Below are 27187 nucleotides of genomic sequence, written 5' to 3' on the forward strand. Positions count from 1 at the left end.
AAATCATCTGAATAAGCCATGATGTCAGTACCCTCAATATCACGCTGGATCAGGTACTTGTCGAGTACCCAATTCCAGAGAGCAGACCTCCGAGGGCAACCAACCTCAGAAGACCTAATCTGGTCCAAACAACCACGTAAAAATTGAGTCTTTCAGAAGATGCCATAAGCTACCATCTTCTGAAATGAGGTAATGGGTGAAAGAAAGAACAGAACCTTGATGAATATTAGCATTATTTGAGAAATTAGGAAATTTATGTAATAAGCTGACTTGGAAATTTTCAGTCAGCAAGGAAAAGGCAGTGAAATAAGTGTTAAAAGGGTGGAGAAAGGTTATCAGAACCTGGCATCAAGATTTTTCAGGATACTTCTAGTGTCCTATCAGATGACCATGGGAGACATGGAATGTATTGTTTGGTATAGTAGGAAGAAGATTATCAAAATCATTAATGTAAGTCTAAGTGGAAAAGTATGATATTAGTAGGTCAGCTATCTTTGGATGTAACAGAGGTGGAAGTATGAATTGACAGAGATTGTGGCGTAGCTTTGGCCAGAGACCCAGAAGGCTTATTTACCATCTGGACAAGAAGAGAGTTTTCTACTCTTTGCCTTTTGAAAATCAAGTTTGGATTTATTATTGACTTGTCTACAACTGTTATTACTAGATCATATGTATAGCTTAGCTTAATTTACAACTGTTTTTTGCTTTAGTTTAGCAATGAAGTCCTGGAGATGTAGATATATGCCATTCAATATGCCATGTTTGTATCTTTGAAAAGCTTTCTACTATTTTTTAGGGAACCAAGCTTTAGGTAAGGAATGAGAGTTTTGGTGGAATTAGGAATAAAAGTTTGTGCCTGGAAGGATAATTTCTCCAACACAAGTTGAGCAAATACTAGGTTCAAAAGATTTAAAACAGTAATCCAACAATGGAAAAGAAGAGGAATAGAAATCATGTAGATAATCTTGAGTACACGAAGTTAAAGCACTTCACCTACAATTATGAAATTTAGAAAATAGCCTAAAGACCATATGCTTCAGAAACTACCAGATCACCAAATTGGCACTTTTGCTGTGTTTTGTGACAGTGTAACAACTGGTTGTTACACTGTCACAGCTAGTGGAACAACTATTACACTATTACAGAGTAATGCAGTGAACACTTGTTGAACTTTTACCACCAGCACAAAAAGATACCTAGTTTTTAACTTTGGTTGTCATCTATACAGAGTATCCCTGTGAACTGTTATAAAAAAATTTCAAAGCATATATGTGACTTTTTACTTTAAATTGGAACTGCTTCATGTGCAAAAGTTACGAGTGCTTCATGTCTGCCATTTGAGATGCTCCACCTTACTACTTGTGTCTTGTAAAACTTTTTTTCAGCCACTGTTCCTGTTCACAATGGCAAATCAATAGATAGGCACTGAACACTGCCAGATGCTTACCATTAGTATGATGGAATACTTTTCACTCTAGTGCAGAGTATTCCTTTCGGCTATTGTTATAAAATTTCCAAGTGCTATGTGAAACTTCATTCAGAGCTATTTTATGTATGATAGTTGGGCATGCTTGCCACTGGACAATATAACCAAGTTATTGCTGTCACATGGCAATTTCTGCTTATCAGTGGCATAAGAGGATATGTAGCTTTTAACTTTTTTTTTTTGTTTGAGGGTGTACTCTTGTGCTGTTGGACAAAAATTTCTATGCTGTAAGTGAAATTAATTGTAATAGAAGCCTCTTTTTATCCAAAAGTCAGCCGAATTTGTCGGTGTTTGGTATGGTGAATGTCACGATCACCAATTGCCCAAGAGCATACACAGATTAATAAATTCAGCCTTTGTTTATTCAGAACTGTATTTTTCAATAAAAGTTGCCCAAAACAAACTTTAAATAATTTCTTTGCTGCTAAAATTTCATGAACAGTGAAGACAAAACTCCAACATGTAAAAGTGATGGCCAGGTGGATGTATTACAGTGAAAGTGACTATAGCAGTATCGTTTTCTGATTTTATCTTATGGATTTTAGGATTCTAAATATTGGGCCATATTGTATTTTATGCATATACTTATTTTTTATTATCACCAATTATGCTTTTGAAAAATTCAATCCAAACAGGTGTGGACACTCCCATAATATGAAAGTGAAATATCGTAACGTAGCACATTCTCTTTCAGCATCGCTACCTGCCTAGTTATATACCAGCCTACATTAAAGTGTACATACTGAATTTCACAATATATAAAAACTGAAACGGAACCTTTTAACATTTATTGTGGCATCGTAAGATTAACTGACATGCACCAGTATTAGAACTATAATACTGGTAAAGGAACTTTATATTCTTAACCTGGCAGCAATGGTACCACCAGTTGTAACACACATGATTGTATGGGCCTTACAGTCCCACTTGTTTATATTTTATTTCTGAAAAGTTATTTTTATACCAGTGCTTAACTTTTTTTTTTTAGATGAATTTAAATAATGAAACTATTTCAAAAAATATAAATATTCTTTTGGAGGGGGGGGGGAAGAGAAAGCACTAAATATACATTAAATTTTTAAATGCAAAAATTCAAACTAGTGCATGCATGCATACATATTACAGTGTTTTGCCAGTTTCATTTAAATCCATGTAAACAGCACTTTTCCCTTCCAAACTACTCAAGTAGAAACTCATTATGTATTTGGGAAGTTATGCAGAGGTAAAACTGCTAATCTCAAACTGGCAAGCACCTTCAACAGATTTTTCAGGTGAGGCCTTCAGAGTCCTGCATTGTTGCTGTTCTGTTAAATATATATAGGTTAAATTAAATTCATTTTATGGTATTTTAACATTTTGAATATTATGTCTTCACATTCTCAGTATCTGAAGTTTTTTTTTTTTTTTTTTTTTGTTTTAGCCTCTGTGTTAAAATGTTAGATTGGTTTGATTACCATGGACACATGTGCATTGCATTTGAAATGTTGGGGCTCAGTGTATTTGACTTCTTGGTAAGTATAAGTTATATATTTGATTGATTATTACTTTTATTTGTATTCAGAGTTTCCTTGCATATTTTAACTTTAGGCCTGACGTAGCCAAGTGGTTAGGAGCACAAGTGCAGTAGCACACACTCTTGAGTGTATCAGGGTTCAAGCCCATGACTGCTAAATATAATTAACATTTGTATTGATTGATTGATTTATTGTAAACTCCATTGACCTGGTGGTCACGCCGGAGTATAAACAAGAACATTTTTTTTAAGTATTCTATCTAGTAATGCCATGATTATGTTGCTATAATGCAGGCAAATGTAGTAGCAACATGAATAACTGATTTGTATTTAATTAATAGTCACATAATGTGCCTGGTGTTCAAATACAAACCAGTTATGATAATTTCAGTATTCAAGTGATTTGTAGGCATTGCATGTGTGCATGTGCACACACAGCCAGTTGAGCTTTGTATGTTGAATGTAGGGAAACATAGTAGGTGATGTGATCAAAAATATATTTAGGTAATAATGAGTCTTGCTGTCTGTTCTGATGGATCTTCTTTAAAATAGTCTTTTTGTCACTATATACTACAATTTCAATGTATTTGCAACTTTTGGAAGTATTCCTGATAGTTGCTATGTTGCATTCTGAATAATTTCTCATTGTTGCAAATCTGTGATCTTTCAAGGGGGCTCTATGCTTGGGGGGAAGTTACAGTGAGCCATATTTGGTGAGTATAGCAGATGGAAACCACATTGGAGTGTGTTGCAAGAAATTACTGAATAGAAAGTGTTGTGTTCAGGGGCATTGTTCTGATGCCAATAACTACTTTTCCAGCTGTTTTCTCCAAACAGCATTGCACAATTGTGTAGAACTGTCTAGTATTCCAAGTTTACTGTTTGACCATGCAAAACAAAAAGCAATAAGCATGATATTTAGATTTGATCAAGATTGTCTTGCCTCCCCCCATCTCCCTAGCGAAGATGGTATGTTCCATTGAGAGTAGGGGGCATTTGTTTCTGGATCACAGCCATACACTCCCTTGATTTGCTACTAGTAATGATGAACAAAACCGAGCATGAGATAAGCAGCAGCATATCAGAGAAGACCTGCAAGAACTTGTGTGATGATTATCAGCGAAGATGTTCAGCACGAACTTGGCTGAAAAGTGTTCTGCATTCTCAAATCTTGTGTTGATTGACATGTCCCATAAGAAATACAGGCACTAATTTTGCTAGCATCACGGGTAGTTAAACGTCAATCACTCAATTGACTCATTGGTTTTTGAAGTTGAAGGTTAGCCAGCATAGGATTTACTGACAAGCAGCCTCACATTTCTAGAATCACTTAAAAGTATTGGATGCATAGCATCTTCTCTGAATGCTGTTTTTAACATTTCTTGGTGTCTGTTGCATTATTCCCTAATTTGAAGCGGAATTTGATACAAATTTACTGCTCAATATTCACTAATTCAGACACTGCAAATATTTGTTTGTGTTATTGTGTTTAGATGTACCACCAAATATGTAATGACAAGTTGCAACTCACTGTAAGCTAATATCAAGGTACAAAGTCATTGTTCTCCATAAAATTAGTATGACACCTGCAGAATATGATTTTAAAATGTTGTAACCCTGTTTATTGGAACTTGTAACTAACTATCCAAGGAATACAAGACTGTTCAAGTGATGGTCATCTGCATAATATCTGGATTTTGTGGGCTGTTGGAATTCTGTGAAGTCCTCTTTGAAAGTAGAAGATATCAGCTAAATAAATGGATATTGTAACCAGGAGCATGTCACAGTTTGTTAAATCACTGTGCACGAAATCTTAAATATTTCAAGCTTCTGAGCAGAGTAGCTGCTTTACTGGTATAAATAGAGCAGGCACCATAATAAAGAATGATTTAAAATAAAATGATCAGATGTGTACTCAACTCTCAGGAAGCTGCTGAGGTTGTTTACAAACTCTATGCTGACTCATTTGTGTTGGGTGGGGATCTATGACAAGCTTTATTGTGCCACATTTTTGTGAAAAGTTATACCATCAAGGTTAGTTATAAAGCCTGTGAAGTTCAGTGGATAGTGCTGGATATATAAGTATTTTGCTTCTGTTTACCATCAACATTTTTGTACTGCTAACATTTTTGTGTACCTATTTGGAAGGGAGGTGCCTCCGTAGCCGGGTGGGCAGGAGCAGCAGTGCATAGCACACGCTTCTTGATTAGACCGGGGTTCGAGCCCTTGACCACCAAATACGGAGGATGCGGAAAGGTCAGGGAATGACCACCGCATATCCCAGAGCAATATGGCCTTAGTTGCTAATGCTCCTAAAAACTAAATACCAAACCTATTTGGAAGCTCATATTTAAACCCTTTAGATTACAGGTCATGGCCAGAATAGAGATTATTCATTTGAAGAGTTATTCAAGTATAAGCAGCAAATACAGTATGGCAGCAGAGTTTGTTTATTCATCATTCTCATATAATTAGTCTGTTAGGAATATATAAGTGAATAATTATTTTTAAGGTTGAGAAAAATGTCTGTGCAATTTCACGTTTCCTATAAATGTATTCATAAAATAAACAATAATATGTAAGGTATTACAAAGCATAATAACATAGGAAAGTAATTAAAAGTGTAGAAAGGATGCATTCTGTTGCATTCAAAAGCACTTCATTGCACTTTTTCTTCATATAATAATTTAGAGAGTCAATTTTTTTTTTTTTTTTTATTAAGCTTTTTTAAGTTCCGGTTCTCTGTACAAATGGGAGATTTATATTTAATTTAAATTTATTTTTTAAACGGGAAATGATGATTTTTAACATAATCATTTATCCAACTATATATTACATTGCCTTCTGTTTTAAAAATAATTTTATGAAATGTTTTTTGCATGTGTTGATACAATTGAAAATTATCAGTGTTTCCCAAATTCATCATCAATATTTTTAGTGTTACTGTTTTTATTGTTATTATGTTAAGAAATGTGAGAATAAAATTACTTCCTTAGCACTTGTAAAGCAAGAAAGTGACAAATGTGTAATTTTTCTATCATTAATGAATAAGCAAACAGTATCTATCCTCTCTCGTTTATATAAGCTGAATTTTATAATAAACTGCTTTATATAAGCAGTTTATTATAAGCACTTATAATAAACTGCTTTATATAAAGCAGTTTATTATAAGCTGAATAACACTTATTTAGCAAGTTGTTTAATTCCAAAAATAAGCATTATTTTTTTTTTCAGCCAAGATGCTGACTAACGGTAAATTTTAATAATAAGCTAATTAGTAAGTTTAGTTACAAACTAATTCACAGCAGCTCCTGGAAGTCGGTTCAAGACGTATAATTAAAATTGCACGAAGTTCTAAAATAAGTGGATTTCAGAAATTATATTTGAAAATGGCATAATTTTGATCATTACTTTTGTGTATCCATGAGTGTATTCATGTTTGTATTTTTACCCCTTTAGTTTTTGATTAGTGGTATATTAAAACAAGCACAATAACAATTGGCAGAAATAGAAAAGTTCCTGTTGCATTAGCATAGTTATTAACTACCCTGCCAACCTTTGTATCATCTGCAAACTTGGTCATTAAACCTGATATACCTTCGTCAATATCATTGATAAATATACAAAACAACAATGGGCCCAAAATTGAACCCCGGGGAGCTCCACTAATAACATTAGTCTGTGAAGAGCAGTGTCCACTGATTACCACTCTGTCTTCTTCCACTTAACCATCCTTTTATCCATTGTAGCAACTTGCCCTTAATGCTATACTGCTCCCATTTGTACAGTAGTCTTCCATGTGCAACAGTATCAAAACCTTTCCTGAAATCCAAGTATATGATAACAAAATTATTTTTTGCATCCAGTTCCTTTGTGACCACATCATAGTATCCAATCAAATTGGTCAGAAAAGACCTCCCCTTAAACCAATGATGTCTAAATTATTACTGCAGTCATGTCTAGATGATCCTGCAATGCTGCTTTAACCAGTGATTCCATTGTTTTCCCCAGAAGTCCAACGATGCTCTCTTAATTATGGCTAAGAGTTTGCTTACACTTCCTTTGCCGCCTCCATTAATATAACTGGATAGATCCCATCCACCCCATGTGTCTTTCTTATATTTAACTTCAACAATTTCTGGTCTTGGCGCATTATAGTCAAAGCTGCTAATGCGCCAATAAAATCTAAATAAATCAATCAATCAATCACTTCAACAATTTCTCCTCTACTTTGCTCTCAATTATTACAAAATTATTTAGTTCCCTGTTAGAGTTTAGTAAACAACCCTTCCCTATCTCTTCCATCATGCAGTATGATTGATGACTTTTGAGGTTATGATGAACGTTGTGGCGAGATCCAATATTCCTTACATTTCGAGGGTACAGCTCTAAAACGGTGTTCGCAGGCCGGCCGCTAGTTAGTACACCGGAGCGGACCTATTGGTACTCTCTAGGAGGCTTCCGGATCAGCTAGTGTATAATCTTGCTACCTCTACTCTGCCAGATAGTGACTGGAGGGAGTCCGAGTAGTGTGTACGCGGGGAGCATTGTCGAGGCCACGTTATGTCAAGGATCTGGGTATTACTTCATACAGCATGTCCCACCTACTTTTTCTTACTATGAATACACCATGAATTGTCAAACTAATAGAGCAAGCTTATCTGCAAAAAGATCTAAACCTCCCAAGGACTTCCTAATTCATTTCACAAATATACGTGGTCTCAATTCTAATCTCAACGATGTCCATTTCCACTTGCAGTCTGCCAAACCTCATGTACTTTTTCTGACAGAATCTCAGTTATCGGTTGATTCATCTACTGCTCATCTCAGATTGCCAAATTATTCTCTGTATGATTCCTTTCGCCTCAAAGGTGGTACTTGTGCATATGTCCGTTCTGATATTCCTGGTCAGAGACTTGGCAATTTGGAATCTCCTCTCTTTGATCTTCTCTGGGTTAAAATCTCTCTACCTCATTGTATCAAATTCATCTGTTGTCTCTACCGTTCTCCCAACTCCACTAATCACTTGGAGCTCTTTGACTTCCTCTCTTTGCAACTTGACTTTCTCAAGTCCAACTTTCCTAACAGTGAAGTAATTTTCCTTGGTGATTTTAATGTTCACAACTCCAGCTGGCTTCCGTTTTCTAGTCACACCGACCCAGCAGGTCGAGATGCTGAGGCTTTTGCAATTACTAATGACCTAGCACAGATTGTTCATTTACCTACAAGAATACCGGACAATCCTAATCATACAGCCAATACGCTTGGCCTTGGTTTTTCTCACAAACAACCCTTCTGAGTACACGGGTGAAGTGTGAGGTCCTTTAGGCACTTCAGATCACAACTTGGTGATTGTCTCTTCTCCAATGGAACCTTTATCTCATGGCTATTCCCAACCTCGTGTTGTTTGGCATTACAAGAATGCAAAATGGGATGACCTGCGAGACTTCTTTTCTTCTTTTCCTTGGTCAGATTACTGTTTCAAAACTTCTGATATCAACGTTTGCTCAGATAGTGTCAGTGAAATTATTCTTGCAGGAATGGAATCCTTTATCCCACACTCCACTTTAAAATCTCATCCTTTATCTAAACCTTGGTTTTCCAATAAATGTGCTAAGGCTGTCCAAGAGAAGAATGTTGCATATCGTAATTGGCTTGTTTCTAATTCTTCAGTTTCATTTTCTGCCTACACCAAAGCTCGCAACAATTGTAAAGCAGTTATTAATCAGTCCAAACTAGAGTTTGAACAGGCTAAGAGTAGAAAACTTGCTTCTTGCCCTAATGGTAGCCGAGAATTCTGGTCTCTTGCCAAAGCTATTGGCCACAACTTTTGCCCATCTTTGCTCCCACCTCTGTCCAAACCAGATGGTTCTGTTGCCACTTCAGCCAAGGATAAAGCTGACCTGCTAGCATCCCATTTTTCTTCCAGCTCATGTATTAATGATCTTGGTAAAACACCTCCCACTATTCCCAACACGCTCCATTCAATGCCTCCTGCGGTCTTCCGTCAAAAGGATATCAGAAGGATTTTGATGAATCTTGATGCTAAGAAAGCTCCAGGTCCTGATGGTATTTCTCCACTTGTTCTCAAAACCTGTGCTCCTAAACTTACTCCTATTCTTTGCCGCCTTTTTTCACTTTCTTATTCCAAAGGTGTTTTTCCTTCTGCTTGGAAATTTGCTCATATCCAGCCAGTTCCTAAAAAGGGTGACAAATCCCTCCCATCCAATTATCGTCCCATTGCAATTACTTCTACTCTTTCTAAAGTAATGGAGAAATCAATTAACCGCCAACTCTTAAACTACCTAGAAATCTTCCGTCTGATCAACAATCACCAGTATGGATTCCGTCAGTGTCGATCCACTGGAGATATTCTGACTTATGTTACCCATTTATGGACTAATTCAATGGAAAGGTTCGGTGAAACCCAAGTAGTTGCTCTTGACATCTCAAAGGCTTTTGATCGTGTTTGGCATAAAGGTCTTCTAAACAAGCTTCCATCTTATGGTTTGCCAACTGTTTTTAGTAATTGATTATCCAGTTTTCTTTCTGATCGCTCACTGAGGGTGATGGTAGATGGCTCTCTGTCTTCTAACTTCCTTCACTAATGCCGGTGTCCCCCAAGGTTCAGTTCTTTCCCCCACTCTTTTCCTCTTGTATATCAATGACCTTCTTCCATTGACTGGAAATCCTATCCATAGTTTTGCCGATGATAGCACATTGCATTCAACTTTCCATTTTGAGAAACCTTGTCCTGCTCAATCAGCTTCAACTTCTCGAAAATCTGCTATCAATTCCTTAAATGCCGATCTTCAGGTAATTCTCCAGTGGGGCAAAGACAACTTAGTTGATTTCAACCCTTCTAAAACTCAGTCTTGTCTTATATCTCGCAAAAAGGATTCTTCTGCTCCTATGCTTATCTTTAATGACACTCCGATTTCTAGGCAAAATGATATATCTCTTTTGGGGATTACCCTGACTTCTAATCTCTCTTGGCACAAGCACATTACAAATATTCCTTCCTCTGCATCTAAAAAACTTGGTTTTCTCTTTCGCTCTCGGCGTTACTTTTCTTCCAAACAGCTGCTCACTCTGTATAAATCGCAAATCCGCCCTGCCATGGAATATTGTTCCCACATTTGGGGTGGTGCCCCCAAAACCTCTCTCAGGCTTCTTGATTCCATTCAGAAGAGGGCAGTTAGGTTAATTAATGATTCATCTCTAACAGAGTCTCTCCACTCGCTTTCTCATAGACGCACTGTTTCTGCTGCATGCCTCTTCTACAGATACTTCCATGGCCACTGTTCTTCTGAATTGGCTTCTATAATTCCTGCTCTCTCTTTCAAAACAGTCCGAACACGCGCCGCCATTAGCCAACATCCATTTACTGTCCAACTTCAAACCCACAGAACCAACTTTTCAACTTCCTCATTTATTCATTCAACTGCCGTTTTCTGGAACAACCTTCCTTCATACGTATTTCCTGAAAATTACAATCTACAGAAGTTTAAGTCCAGTATCAACAAATATCTTCTTTCGTCTTCTTAACCTCAAACCCAAGCACGGTACTAAGTACTATAGGTTCTAATACCTCTTATGTTTGGGGTTCACATAAAAAAAAAAAAAAAACTTGTATGCTCCCCTTCCTTACAAAATTCCTCGTGAATGTAGATACAAAATATTCATTGTCTGCCAGCTATCTGAGTGGAATTATCAACAGTTAAACCATCAATATCATGTGGGTCAATCTGATTCATCCCCTTCCTTCTAGAGTTTACATAAGTAAAGAAGTCTGTTTTTCTTTGCATCCTTTGCTAAGGATTTCTCATAATCAGCCTTCGCTTTCCTAACCTTTGTGATTTGATTACAGACTAGCTTATATCTGCCATAGGCTTCTGTCTCGCCTGCTAATTTATATGCATCCCATGCATTTTTCTTCTCTGCCACAAGCCTCATTAGTTCATCTGACTTCCATTTAGGCATAAACCTTGAACAGTATTTCTCAGTTGGTATGAATAGCCTAGTAGTTTTAAAGATTAATTCTTTGAATACTTCCCATTTAGAATTTGCTCTTGGTAACATCATCAGTTGGTCCCACTGTATAGAATTTTTAAAAAAAATCTCTGAGACCATTGTAGTCACCTTTATGAAAGCAAAAACCCTTCCCTTTACCACTGATGGTAGTTACATCTTTAAGTGAATCACACATCAGTACGCTGTGATCACTGCCACCTAGTGGTTCCTTTATCTGTAAATTCTTAATGCATGAATAATCACTACTGATAATTAGATCAAGATTATTACTCCCTCTGGTTGACTCTCGAACATGCTGCTGTAGATAGTAATCATCCAGGAAATCCACAAAAGTCTTGTTAGTGTGCGAGTGACAACCCACAAGTTCCTGTCAATATCTGGGAAGTTAAATCCCCCATTATAAGGCATTCTGATTTACTGGCCCACTTTCTCTGTATAGTTGTTCATTGTACTCGTCATAGTCAATTGTCCTGTAACACACTCCTACCCTCATTTTTGCTTTCCCAGTGCTTATTTACTACCAAACTGACTGACTCAACAATGGATTGTCCACCAATGTCAACTGGATTTGCTGTTAGATTTTGTTTCTTAACTAACAGCATAACCCCTCCTCCCCTTTCTTTACACATTGTACTTCTCAAATTCCAATTCTGCATTCTTTTTATGTCTGTGGGACATCATGCCTCTGATGTCCAACTTATACAGTAACTGATATCTCAATAATATCTGCCTTTAATGTCTTGACAGGCACTTCAGATTCATCAAATTTATTTACTATACTCCTAGAATTGGTGTACATGCAAGTGTAGATGCACCTGTTCTTAACTCTTATTTACCCTAACACACCCATGTACTTGTTTCATGATGTCTTTCAGCAGTTCCTGAAATTCCCAGAAACTTTCTTTCCAGGCTGCTGCTTATTCCAATAGAAGCAGTGCAAGAATCACTTCCACCTGTGCTTGTGGGTATTGTTAATCTATTAGTCTGTGAATCACCCCCCCCCCAAGCTAGCTGTTTTCCAACCCACCTAACATTCCCTTTCTATTTAAGTGTATCCCATCCTTGTAGAAGCAATTCTCGCCTCTTAACAAGCACAAGTCACGCTGGGAAACATACTGGAAGTTCGAGCCAGTTCATAACATAAATGGACATTGTTTGAAACAACCTTGAAAAGTGTAAATATATTTAAGTATATTTTAAATGGTTTAGTATTGGCATTACACGTATAATTAAAAAAAAAAAAAAAAAACACCTTTTGTATTTTATTTTTCATGTAAGTGCTGATATAACCATCTTTTATCAATCTTTCCATTTGCTATTGTCAAGGGTTTGATTTTTTTAATTCAAAATGAAATTTCACTATTGCCTTATACAGTGTGATTACAACCCTCCTTCCAACTCTACAAAAAAAGTTTGAAACTTCACCATGTGCTCTCCTTTCCCCTCTTTGTGCAATGGAGAACTTCATGTCTGCTCGAATTATGCAGATTTCTCTTCTACTATTTTTAATTACCTTCCTAGTTACTTTGAGGTTATTTTCCCAAGTATAAAACCTTTTATTTTGCTGCATTAAAATATAGCTGCCACTTTTCTGGCTGGCACATTTGAAGCCTGTCCAAAATTTTCTGAAGTAGCACTGTTTGAAATTAATCATAATGTCATATGGAAATTTTGATATCATGCCCTTATCTCTTTGTCAGTGGTTATGAAAATTGGAAACAGCAGCAGTCTCAATGCTGGTTCTGGGGGAAGGGGTCTCCACTTCTGACATTAGCCCAATCTGCAGATTAACACAAACCTCTGCCACCTACCTTGCAGCTGTCCCTTGATTTCCAACTTATACAGTAAATTTTCTTGCATGGCATTGCTGATAAAGTGTCTAACATGTGAGCTACCTTTGAAAATCGCTAGCCATTTTACTTAAGCAAGATTTTCCCTCTACAAAACCGTGCTGTTTCATTCAGCATACCATTTCTATCTAGATGCCCCTGTATCGGACTCTTAATCATTGTCTATAATTTTCCATACCACTTGTGCGGGTGCATCTCCAATCCAAAGGAATCTTCCTGTTTAGAACATGCCCACCTAATTAATCTTTATGGTTTGGTACATTCCCTCACAATTACTGGATATATGCCACCTGTTCCAGACATCTTATTTGCCTTTAAGCTCAAAAGTTGTTTTAATAAACTGTCTTCTATAATTACAGTATTGCTAATTCAGCTGCACTTGCACAGTTTTTGTTTGTGAGAATAGATCCTTCTTTAGTAAAGATCAATGTGGAGTACCCATTCATTTCATCAGCCATATCAGACTTTCTTACCTATTACCTAATAGACAGTTCTGATTTGTTATTTTTTCTTTGTGTTCACATATATGAAAAACTCCTTGTTCCTATTCTTTGCTCTCCAGTGATTTATCATAACCAACCTTCACCAATGATACTATTACTGAACAACTTAATGTTGTTGTAGGCTTCATTAATTACTTTCCATTGCAACACAACATTCCCATGTTGCTTTTATTTTATATTTTTTCTCCCCAGTTCTATTAAACTGATTGTCTCCATATTCAATGAACTTGGCATTTTCCGCTGCTATATTTTCTTGTATAATATGCATTTGTGACATCTGAATAGTGCTTTAAAGTCATTCCATAATTCCCCTGTATTCACCCTTCCCATGACATTTATCCAGTTTATGAAGGCCACGTTGCATCTTAACACGTTCACTGTCCAGGGAATCACATGTGATGCACAATCGTTTTTTGTAATAAGTTCACTGTCCAGGGAATCACATGTGATGCACAATCGTTTTTTGTAATAAGTTCAGGCATCATATGTGATTCCCAAGTGTCTTGCCAGCTTAAACATTTTTAAAAAATTGGACTTCTGACCTATGTTTTTAATCTTTTGTGGACTTATTAACAAGAAAATATTTTTTTAGAAAAGTTAATGAACCTGCATAAAAGTTTCCTAGTTTTTACACATAGCTACATCAAATATTTCAAATTACATGCAATGTTAGGAGTAAATAAAACAGATTTAAAAATGATCAATGTGTATTTTATTTCAGAAGTACAAAAAACTGAAAAAAGACTAATTTTTATGTTTATTTTCAAAACATTTCATACAATATGGCTTCTCACATGATTTACATTCAGTATGAACTTGTTTGGCAGCCAATTTGGGATTTTTTCCAGCAATTTTTGCTTCTTCGGAGCATCCGTGACACCTTTTCCTGTGAATTTTACCGTGGGAAAGCCTCTGAATTTCCGACAGAAAATGCTGAGATGAAGATTGACAAATGGTTGTACTAGAGGTTGGTTCCTTTTTGATTCCCATCAATTCTTTAGTGATTGCCTCTCTCACTTCTAAAAGAGACATTTTGTCTTTCTTCTCTTGCTGCAATTCATTGAAAATTATAAATGTGTTCACAATTGCTGTCCCAAAAACTAATTCTGTTGCAATTTTTTTTATACCATATCAATGATTTTCTCATTGGTGACTGGTAACTTGAAAGTTGGTCTGATACATCGATCCCCTTTTTTGCCTTATTGTATTCAGTTATCATTTCTGGTTTTACTTGTTCATTTCTTCTTCCACACTTCTTCATTTCATCACCAAAACATGTTGACAACATCAAAACATCTCTCTTATCATGCCACTTAGTGATCACAATATTATCTTTTTGCATTGTTATTTTTTCACCCCTGTGTAATTTCTTCTGGATTATTTCCTTAGGAACTCCCAATCTATTACTACGAAGTGTACCACACAAATCTGTTTTATTTGATTTCAGGTAATTTGCAAGAGGTATGCTAATATAATAATTATCTGCAACTAGAAGTCGCCCTTGGTTTATTAGTCTGTCTAATAGCTTTATAACCACACATCCAGGTTTATCGATTCCTGGCAGGGTTTGCGGGGTTTGACCGTTGTAGACATCGAAAGACCAAACGTAACCATCTTTTGTACACAACTTGTATACTTTCAATCCATATTTGTTACTTTTTGAAGGGTTATATTGCCTGAATAGAAGCCGACCTCTGAACGGTATCATAGATTCGTCGATAACAACAACATCCCCGGGAAAGTATAAATTACGTAAATTTGTAATTACTAGATCAATAAGGGGTTGAATTTTATACAATCTATTAGAATGTTCTGCTGTGTTATCTGCAAAATGCCAGCATCTTAGTAGGTTAGTAAAACGATTGTAAGTCATTCCAAAATTATGTAACAATGGATGATAGTACATAGGGTCTGTTTTCCAATAATACTCCCATCTCGGATATGAAACAATACCTGAGAATAAGATGAATCCCAAAAACTTTTTCATTTCACTTTCATTAGTATCTTTCCATCGTTGCATTCTTCCTTTCGCTGTTACTTGACTATTCATAACCTGATGAGCATATAAATTTGTCTGATTCACCATAAGATTCATGACGTCTTCATTTATAAATTTATAATAAATGCTGGTTATAGAAGCTTTACCATTTTCCATTATACTGTCAATATTTTGGATACCGGATGAACCTATGAAAGTTTCCTTCTGAGGTGGAGAAATGTAAGTCCAAGGACTTTTACTAACACTAGCAGAACCTTCATGTTGCCTTGATGTACCTGCCATATCCGTAAATTGTGTCAATATTTGTTTCATTTCATTTCCACTGTCAATATCAGGCTCTGAAACTGTCTCTGGTATGTAATCGTCGTCGCTATCACTAGAAATTGGCTCATAGTCACTTTCCTCCAATATTCTTTGCAACTCCTCGTCACTAAGTCCACGACTACCCATTTTCACACTAGAAAGTAACTAATAACTTGTGACCGTGGCGAAACACTTCAAGGTCAACAATATAACCTCAAAAGTAATAAAATTGGCGGGTAGTTGTAAGTGAATCATACGTGATTCATGGACGTGGAGGAGTAAATTTGTATTCACAAGTCCAGGCATCACATATGATGCATAGTAAAAAAAAAAACACATAAAAAACATTACATACAATATACAAAATAGCTATATGTACATATTTACGTACACTTTGATTAATCTGATAGTTTCATATCTGGACTTCTCAGGTCACGCAAATGTAATATATGGGGACAGTGAACGTGTTAAACTGTTGTAGTCTTCTTTCCTGATATTAAAACCTATGACTTTGCCTTTACAATTATGACCCCCACACCCCAATCATCCAGCTTATAACTCTGTTATCAACTAGGGTTCTGTACTGGTTCAGCCTTGTGATACTATATAGTTTGCAAGTGCTGATTAGGTCTGGGATATTCTTGTGCTCTGGTACTTTACCTCACATGCTTATGTAAATAACAGTCTTGTTCAGTGTTTCCCAACCTTTTTTAGAGATACACCACTTTATATTGATATAGAAGCCACAAACTACAAAAAATATTAAACTATATATGCAGATAATTTTTTAAAATACAATTATATGTTTCTCGTACTTAACGTATGTAATATGTTAGGTTTTTATAGGCAGGGCTGTGTTTCTCATTAATAGTAATGAGATTGTTGCCTGCCAAAAAAAATGATGATAAAATAAATATTTCAAGTCCCCAAAAACCAGGGGTTGGGGAATGCTGAACTAGTTGATTTAAAACTTTTCTACGTTGAGTTCCTCTCGTACTTCCTCTACCACTCACAAAGACTCAAATTGAAACTGTCAGTGAGAAGGCATTCATACTTGCTTGCCCATTCAATCTACATATAGAGGCTCTCATTATGCTTACTCTTTCTGTAATGGAATAATCGCCTCTGTCTTTCCTGTCAAAGTTTCAGCATATTAGTTACATAACTTCATGAGCTGTCCTATCAGCCTATCTACCCTGTTACACATAAATTCATATCAGATTTCATAGTTCCAAGTCCTTTTTGATTATCATCCATTTTGAGTTTGGTGCTACCTATGTGAAATGTTATTCTAGGATTACTACTATTCAGGTGCATTTTCCACTGTTAAATGCCAACTGCCATTTCTCAGCCTTCCAGAATAATTTTATAGAATGTTGAAATAGCATACCCTGATTACTGCTATTAATTACCCTTTTATCATTAGTAGACTTGGACATTAAATGTGAAATACCTATATCAGTATAATTAATAAATAATATAAATGGTAAGTGGCCTAGCACTGAAACTTGTAGACCATTACTAACATTAGTTAATGAAGAGCAGTGGCCACTATCTCCTACCACTTATCCATCCCTTTGTCCTCATCAGTCAGTTGAAATTAACTCCATATTGCTTCAGTTTTTATAACAATTGTACATGTGGTACTAGATCAAAAGGTTTACTGAAATTTAAGTAAACAATGTAAAACTATTCTTTGCATTTGATTCTTTTAAGACTTCGTGTCAGCTAATTAGATTAGTCAAACATGGATTCCTTTTCAAGCCATGCTGTGATTCTTTTAATTTCATTTTTGCATGTGTTATTCTGATCCTCATCCTGCATTGGGTTAACTCCATTATCTCTCATGGTATAGAAGTCAAACTTGCAGGTTTGAAAGTTAATTTTGAACCACATTAAGGACTTTCTACCATGGCATGTTTTTTCTGACATATTGGAATAAATAATGTTCAGATGGCTCAAAAAAACTATTTCCACATGATGTATTTGAAGTTTATTATATAGGTTGAAGGCACCTATAATGAAGCAATTGCACTTGCTTGCCCATTCAGGTTTCTTAAAGAAATTTTTGTCTTAGTCTATTGTTTGGCCTGCAACACACCCCATCATTTTTTCATTACTGCAGGTCATTCTATACCACATACTGAATGTCTTTCAGAACTTAATCTGATTCTGGGAACAGTCTGATTGCTTTTGGAGAGTTTTTGATAAAAAGCATAGTTTCCCTATTCTCTTGGATGTATTGTATTCACCATAATGAAATTATTAATCCTCTCTCTGGATGCTGTCTTTTAGTCCCATAGTGTATTGACCTAATCAGAAGCTGTTAGTTTATTTACAAAATCCTTAATATTAGTATATAGACAAATTTAATTTTGTATTTTATTGCCTTTTACTCCTTTTAACTGGTTAAACAATTTTTGATAATTGTGACTGCTAGTAGTTTCATGTCTGTTTGTCGTTCTTCTCTCCATATGAGTACTTGTGCAACCTCTATCTTATGATAAATTACTTAATTTATATAATAATATATTACAAAGTATAATATATTATAAAGTAATTAATATATTACTTAACAAGTACACTGTTGAAAAAAAAGCCGTGAATTAGGGTTGAATTTGAAAGTGTCTGCAATTCTGCCCAGGCACGATAGGAGGGAGTATATGATGAGAGCCTTGCCGATCAATTCGGCCATGGAAAGGTTGTGCAAGACTCAAGGGGTAGAACTTTTTTCAGCCTGGTTTGTACTTGTTAAGAGGAGAGACTGCTTCTGATGCTATCTTGGGGGGATACAAGGACTAATAGATTAATAGTAGCCACTGGCAGAGGTGAAAGTGATTCTTGCACTGCTTCTATTGGAATGAGCAGCAGCCTGGAAAACAAGATGCAGGGATTTCAGAGACTGCTGGGAGTCATTGCGGTATAAGTAAACACATGGGTTGTGTTAAGGTAGCTAAGAATAGGAACAGGTGCATGTATACTTGCATATACACCAATGATAGGAGCTTGGTAAATAAATTTGATGAATTTGAGGTGTTGGTCAAAACATCAAAGGCAGATATTGTTGGGATTTCAGAGACGTGGTGTCACACAGATATAAGGAATGCAGAACTGGAATTTGGGGAGTACAATGTGAAGGAAGTGAAGCCAGTCGACATCGCTGGACAGTGCAGTGTCAAGTCAGTTTGGTGTGACATAAGCATTGGGAGATCAAAATTGAGAGTAGGAGTGTGTTATAGGCCTAATGACTCTGATGAGTTTAATAAGAAACTGTACAGAGAAATAGTGGGCTGTAAATCAGAGTCTTATAATGGGAGATTTTAATTTCCCAGATATTTACTGGAATTTGTGGGTGGTCACTCCCACACTAGCAAGGCTTTTGTGGATTTATTGGATGATTGTTTTCTACATCAGCATGTTCGGGAGGCAACTAGAGGGAGTAATACTCTTGATCTGATTATCAGTAGTGATTCTTCATGCGTTAAGAATCTGCAGATAATGGAACCACTAGGTGGCAGTGATCACAGTGTGCTGAAGTGGGATTTACTCAAAGAGGTAACTACCATTAGGGGTAAAGGGAAGGGTTTTTGCTTTCGTAAAGGCGACTGCGATGGTCTGAGACAGTATTTAAATTCTATACAGTGGGACCAACTGATGATGTTACCAACAGCAAGTGCCTCCATAGCCAGGTGGGAAGAAGCAGCAGTGCGTAGCACACGCTTCTTGATTAGACCGTGGTTCGAGCATGTCACCACCAAATACGGAGGATGCGGAAAGGTCAGGGAATGACCACCGCATATCCCGGAACAAAATGGCCTTAGTTGCTAATGCTCCTAAAATCCAAATAACAAACATAACAATACCAACAGCAAATTCAAAATGGGAAGCATTCAAAGAATTAATCTTGGAAGCTACTAGGCTTTAAAAACCAACTAAGAAATATTGTTCAAGGTTTAGGCCTAAATGGATGTCAGATAAACTAATGAGACATATGGCAGAGAAGAAAAATGCATGGGATACATATAAATTAATAGGTGACATGGAAGCTTATGATAGATATAAGCTGGTCTGTAACCAAGTCACAAAGAAGATTAGGCAGGCAAAGGCAGATTATGAGAAATCCTTGGCAAAGGATGCAAAATACTCATTTAGTTTGTTAGCTAAGGCTAACAAACTAAATGAGTATTTTGCATCTTCATTCACCCATGAGGAGTTATTCAGGGAGAAGAATGCCAGAGGTGAAGTAAACTCTGGCAGTGAGCGAGATGATTTTGTAATAACTGAGAGGGAAAGCGGAGGAGAAATTGTTGAAGATAAACATAAAGGCACCCAGGATGGTTGGGATCTATCCAGTTATATTAAAGGAGGCAGCCATAATTATGAGATCTTCCTTGGACTCAAGGGAGGACTTACAGACTGGAGATGTGCAAATGTGACCCCTATTCACAAAGGAGGATCAAAGGGCGACACAAGTAATTATAGACCTGTTAGTTTAACTTCTGTTCCAGGAAAATTAATGGAGGCACTGGTTAAAGAAGCACTGCAAGATCATTTAGACAAGACGTCAGTTATAGCTCAGATACAGCATGGTTTTGTTAAGGGAGTCTTGCCTGACCAATTTGATTGGATACTATGATGTGGTCACAAAGGAACTGAATGCAAGTAATAACTTTGATATTAGCATTAGCATTAGTAGAGGCATTTGATGCAAGAAAGCAAGCTTATGCAGCATCAGCCAAAAAAAAAAAAAAAAAAAACCACTTCCACTTCACCCCTCTGTTCGTTCAAAATACCTGTCCAGCTGAGCCTTAAACTTATTTAGGCTATCAACCTCCACCACAAGGGATGGCAGTCTGTTCCACCAACCAACCACCCGCTGGCTAAAGGCAAATTTCCGCACATCTATCCTACATCTGTCTTTCCTCAATTTGAATTTATGCCCTCTCAGGTGATTTTTCTGAGCAAGAGGAAGAATCCCATCAGCATTGAGCATGCTTAAACCATTCAAGGCTTTATACACCTCTATCAGATCACCTCGCTGGTGCCTAGTCTCCAGACACTGTAATTTGCAAAACTTAAGCCTTTCTTCGTAAGAGCACCCCTTTGTTCCATTCACTAATCTTGTTGCCCTTCTCTGTACTCGTTCCAGCAGCTCTACATCCTTCTTGAAATGAGGGTGTGGCCTGACCATTGCCTTATACAATGGAATAATCACCTCCTTATCCCTGCTGGAAAAATTCCTGTATATCATTGACAATACTTCATATCTGCCTGCACAATCACCCCCAAGTCCCTTTCATTCTCTACCACTGTCAGTGTAGTACCACAGAGTTGATACGTTGCTCTGGGGTTGCTGTTTCCCATGTGTAGTACTTTACATTTGTCAATGTTAAACTTCATTTGCCACCTCTCAGCCCATCTGCTCAACCTTTCCAGATCCTGTTGCAGCAGCATAGTGTCAGTAGTGTCCTTGACAACCCTGCCAACCTTTGTATCATCTGCAAACTTGGACATTAAGCTTGATATACCATCATCAATATCATTTATAAATACAGAAAAAAGAATAATGGACCCAACACTGAGCCCTGAGGGACTCCACTAATAACATTAGTCCACGATGAGCAGTGTCCATTGATTACCACTCTCTGTCTTCTCCCCCTCAACCACCCCTTTATCTATTGCAGCAATTTGCCTCCAATGTCACACTGCTCCAATTTGTGTAGCAGTCTTCCATGTGCAACAGTATCAAAAGCCTTTCTAAGATCCAAGTATATAATATCAAAGTTATTCCCTGCATCCAGTTCTTTTGTGACTGCATCATAGTATCCAATCAAGTTGGTCAGGCAAGACTTCCCCTTAACAAAACCATGCTGTGTCTGAGCTATAACTGAAGTCTTGTCTAAATGATCCTGCAGTGCTTCTTTAACCAGTGCCTCCATTAATTTTCCTGGAACAGAAGTTAAGCTCACAGGTCTATAATTACTTGTGTCAGCCTTTGATCCTCCTTTGTGAATTGGTGTCACATTTGCACATTTCCAGTATATGGGTACCTCCCCTGAGTCCAAGGAAGCTCTCATAATTATGGCTAAGGGTTTGCTTACTTCCTTTGCTGCCTCCTTTAATATAACTGGATAGATCCCATCCACCCCGGGTGCCTTTCTTGTGTTTATCTTCAACAGTTTCTCCTCCACTTATTTCAAGTGGAGGAGAAACTCCCAGTTATTTCAAGATTCTGTAGTTACTGCTAGAGTTGAATACACCTCTGGCATTCCCCTCGCTGAATAACTCCTCATGTGTGAATGTCGATGCAAAATATTCATTTAGTTTGTTAGCTACCTGAGCAGGATCATCAACAGTTGACCCATCAATATAAAGTGGACCAATCTGATTCATCCCTTTCCTTCTAGAGTTTACATAAGTAAAGAACTCTTTGCTGTTTTTCTTTGCATCCCTTGCCAAGGATTTCTCGTAATCTGCCTTCGCCTGCCTAACCTCCTTTGTAACTTGGTTGCATATCAACTTGTATCTATCATAGGCTTCTGTGTCATGTGTTAATTTGTAAGTATCCCATGCATTTTTCTTCTCTGCCATATGCCTCATTAGTTCATCTGACATCCATTTTGGCCTAAACCTTGAACAATATTTCTTAGTTGGTATGTAAAGCCTAGTAGCTTCCAAGATAAGTTCTTTGAATGCTTCCCATTTTGAATTTGCTGTTGGTAACATCATCAGTTGGTCCCACTGTATAGAATTTAAATACTGTCTCAGTCCATCGTAGTCGCCTTTACGGAAGCAATAACCCTTCCCTTTACCCCTAATGGTAGTTACCTCTTTCAGTAAATCCCACTTCAGCACACTGTGATCACTGCCACCTAGTGGTTCATTATTCTGCAGATTCTTAATGCATGAAGAATCACTGCTGATAATCAAATCAAGAGTATTACTCCCTTTAGTTGCCTCCCGAACATGCTGATGTAGAAAACAATCATCCAATAAATCCACAAAAGCCCTGCTAGTGTGTGAGTAACCAGCCCCCAAATTCCAGTCAATATCTGGGAAATTAAAATCTCCCATTATAAGACTCTCTGATTTACTGGCCCACTCTATTTCCCTGTACAGTTCCTTATTATACTCATCAGAGTCATTAGGCCTATAGCACACTCCTACTCTCAATTTTGATCTCCCAATGCTTATGTCACACCAAACTGACTCAACACTGCACTGTCCAGCGATGTCGACTGGCTTCACTTCCTTGGTTTTTATGTGTGTCTTAACTAATAGCATAACCCCTCCCCCCTTCCTATCCTGTCTATCCTTTCTGTAGACGTTGTACTCCCCAAATTGCAGTTCTGCATCCCTTATATCTGTGTGACACCACGTCTCTGATATCCCAACAATATCTGCCTTTGATGTTTTGAGCAATACCTCAAATTCATCAATTTTATTTACTAAACTCCTAGCATTGGTGTACACGCAAGTATACCTGCACCTGTTTCTATTCTTAGCTACCCTAACACAACCTATGTGTTTACTTGTACCGATGGCTCCCAGCAGTCTCTGAAATACCATGCATCTTGTTTTTCAGGCTTCTGCTCATTCTAATAGAAGCAGTGCAAGAATCTCTTTCACCTCTGCCAGTGGCTACTGTCAATCTGTTGGTCTTTGTCTCCCCCCAAGCTAGCAGTTTTCCGACCCACCTAACACTGCCTCGATAGCATCAGCAAATATTCTTGCACCCTTTCTATTTAAGTGTATCCCATCCCTGTAGAAGCAATCTCTCCTGTTAACAAGTACAGTCCAGGCTGAAAAAAATTCTACCCCTTGAGCCTTGCACAATCTTTCCAGGGCCGAATTGATCGACAAGGCTCTCATCATATACTCCCTCCTATCGTGTCTGGGCAGAATTGCAGACACTTTCAAATTCAACCGTAATTCTCGGCTTTTGTTCAACAGTGACCTGTACTTGTTAAGTAATTCTGCCGGTCTCCTACTCTTAATATATATTTGGATATACAGTAATACCCCGAAGTTACGCGATAGGTGGGTCCGACGAAAATCGCGTAAGTCGAATTCGCGTAAGTCGGGATACAACTTTGCATATAAATACATATAAATTTTGCTTAATTGGGACCAAGGACTAACAAAAACACTAGTTTAGAAGAAAAATATTAATAAAATTGCAGTTCTTTATACATATTAATACAAAATATGTATTAAAAAAACAAATGACTTACGTTAAAAAGTTATTTCGATGTCGATGGCTTCATAAAATCTAACAAATTCGTCTGACGACACAGCGCGTTCCTTTTTTTCACGCAGAATTTCTTCGTAGCAAGCTAATAATTTTTTTATTCCTTGCTTTGTAGCTATAACGCGTTCTTCGTTGGAGTCTATGTTTTCTAAAATTTTTAAGCCCTTTAACAATTGAGATCTTTTCAATTTTCAACCTGTCAAGTTTGCAATTGTCATGTGCTTTTCACCGTTGCTTCATTTAGGCCTGTAGCACGTGCAATATCACATGGTCTTTCATTTCGCTCAAAGCGTTTCACAATTTCATATTTTTTCTCTATCGACAGAGGCGGACTGGCCATAAGCCTTACCGGGGAAACCCCGGTGGGCCAGTGTGATTTTGGCCATAAACCATAGTATGAGGCCACTACAAATTTTCCCGGGTAAGAATTTTTGATCCAGTCCGCCTCTGTTTATCCATAATTGCTTTTCTTTTTCTCTCTGAATCTGCAGTGTCTTCACCAGGACGCTTCCTTTTCACACCTTTTAATTTTACTAATTTTTAGGGAATAAAGCACAATTACAAAACGAGGAGCACCCTTGATACGCATAAACAAAGCTGCGCGCATGCAGCAACTGAATAAACAACACCATAAAGGCAGAGATACACCATTAACACCTCACATTTCTAGGGGTTACTACCATAAAACAATAAAAATCCAGTTGCGTTTCTGCAAGTGAAATCTGTTATAAACGGGTAGTAAACTCCATCTAATTGCATTTGCGATTATACCGATAGCTGGAATTGTGTTGGTTTTTACGTTATTATGGTGAAATGTGTTTCCCCTTCACTGATATAAAAAACATAAAAGCAGCAAAATTGAATTTTGTTCATCTTTCGCTCTCAATCTCCGCCGTCGCACCGTATATCGATAACATATGAAAAACGACCTTGAAGATAGTGGGCGGCAGCGTTGCCAAACGAAAAAATCAAGAACCGCGTAACTCCGAGTTCGCGTAAGTCGGGGTATTACTGTATATTAAGATATCATATATTTGGATCTTAAAAAGGCTTTTGATACTGTTGCACATGGAAGACTGCTTAACAAATTGGAGCAGTGTGGCATTGGAGGGAAATTGCTGCTATCAATAAAGGAATGGTTGAGTGGGAGAAGACAGAGAGTGGTAATGAATGGACACTGCTCATCGTTGACTAATATTATTAATGGAGTCCCTCAGGGTTCAGTGTTGGGTCCATTGTTGTTTTCTGTATTTATAAATGATATTGATGATGGTATATCAAGCTTAATGTCCAAGTTTGCAGATGATGCAAAGGTTGGCAGGGTTGTTAAGGACACTAATGACAGTACGCTGCTGCAACAGGATCTAGAAAAGTTGAGCAGATGGGCTGAGAGGTGGCAAATGAAGTTTAACATTGACAAATGTAAAGTACTACATGTGGGAAACAGCAACCCCAGAGCAATGTATCAACAAGTCTGTCCAGCCTGGCTATGAGCAAGTCCAGACTACTTGATGTTAATGTATATATATACACTGAAAACATATATTGACAATTTTTTTTTTTTAGTAAAAATACTGATTTAGATTTTTTTTTTTATTTATTTATTTTTTTTTTTGAACATCTTAAGCACAAGAGTTATTAGAATCTGTAGTACTTAGTACCATGTGTGGGTTGAAGGTTGAAAAGATGAAAGAAAATTCTTGTTGACATTAGACTTGAAGTTCTGTAGATTGTAATTTTCAGGAAATATGTATGAAGGGAGGCTATTCTAGAAAACAGAAGTTGAAGGAATAAATGAGTTAGAAGAAAAGTTGGTTCTGTGCATTTGAAGTTGGACAGTAAAAGGATTCTGATTTGTCGGGGCACATGTTTGGACTGGTTTGGAAGACAGAGTGGGAATTATAAAAGCCAGCTCAGAAGGACAGTGCCCATCCAGGTATCTGTAGAAAAGGCATGAAGCAGAGACGGAGAGTACAGAGATTTTGTTTAAGATGGGTCATTCATTTAACTGCCATCTTTTGAATGGATTCTAAGATGCCTGAGAGAGGTTTTGGGGGCACACTCCCAATGTGGGAACAATATTCCATGGTTGGTTGGATTTGTGATTTGGACAGAGTCAACAGCTGTTTGGAAGAAAAGTAATACTGAGCAAAATAAAAAAAAAAAAAAACTCAGATTTTTAGATGCAGAGGAAGCAATGTTTGTGATGTGCTAATAGTAATAGAAGCATGTGATGCAAGAAAGCAAGTGTATGAGCTTATGTAACCTCAGCCAAAAAATAAATTTACACAGCCATTCCCTCTAAAAGTTTGTCCTGTTCCTCTTTGAATTTATTTAAAATATCAACTTCCACAATGACAGATGGAAGTTTGTTCCAGCAGTTAACCACCCACTGGCTAAAGACAAATTTCTGCACATCTATTCTACAACAGTCTTTCCTCAATTTGAATTTATTCTCCCTTAGGTTTGTAATCTGAGCAAGTGGAAGAATGCTAACCGGGCTAGCCGGGTGGGTAAAGCGCCTGCCTGACATGACAACCCAAAGGTCGCGGGTTCGAATCCCGCCTCAGGCTTGGATCAAAGTACTGCAAAAAACCTTGGGAGGTGCATTATGGCCACAGAAGCCGATGCACCAATAACTACCAAAGGGAGTGGGGGAAGTGGAAGAATCCCATCAGAATTCAGCGTGCTCAACCCATGCAAGGCCTTATTTACCTCAGTCAGATCAATTTGCAGGTGCCTAGTCTCCAGACACTAATTTGCAGAACTTAAGCCTCTCTTAGTAAGGTGATCCCTTCATTCCCCTCACCAATCTTGTTGCCGTTCTCCGTACATGCTCAAGCAAATCTACATCCTTTCCTAAAATGAGGCCTCCAGACCTGTATGCAGTACTCAAGGCTTCTGAGTACTGCATACAGGCCATTGCCTTATACAAAGGGATAATCACCTCCTTTTCCCTGCCAACAAAATTCCTGTATATCATTGACAAAACCCAGTGACCTGCTCTTGCAACCTGTCTGCATTGCTCAGAAAACTACATACCTGACTGCACAATTACCCCCAGGTCTTTTTCATTCTCTACCTCCCTGAGTGTAGTACCACACAGTTGGTACATTTCTCTTGGGTTACTGCTACCCATATGGAGTACTTTGCATTTGTCAATGTCAAACTTCAGTTGCCACTTCTCAGCCCATCTGCCTAACTTTTCTAGATCCTGTTGCAGTAGCATACTGCATTAACAACCTTGC

At 37.4% G+C, this 27187-nt stretch overlaps 1 protein-coding gene across 3 annotated transcripts in view; it reads left to right on the forward strand.

Moving 5' to 3' along the window:
• LOC150075423 (serine/threonine-protein kinase Doa-like) overlaps positions 1-27187 on the forward strand; it is a 195194-nt gene that overhangs the window by 123147 nt on the left and 44860 nt on the right. For all 3 annotated transcript variants that reach the window (XM_090389233.1, XM_090389234.1, XM_090389236.1), the window contains one exon: positions 2907-2997. In XM_090389233.1, coding sequence (XP_090245359.1) covers positions 2907-2997 — 91 coding nt within the window. The remainder of the gene's footprint in view (positions 1-2906; positions 2998-27187) is intronic.

Source organism: Mastigoproctus giganteus, chromosome 14 (genome assembly GCF_048544385.1).
Source record: "Mastigoproctus giganteus isolate SK-2022 chromosome 14, ASM4854438v1, whole genome shotgun sequence".
Taxonomy (NCBI): domain Eukaryota; kingdom Metazoa; phylum Arthropoda; class Arachnida; order Uropygi; family Thelyphonidae; genus Mastigoproctus; species Mastigoproctus giganteus.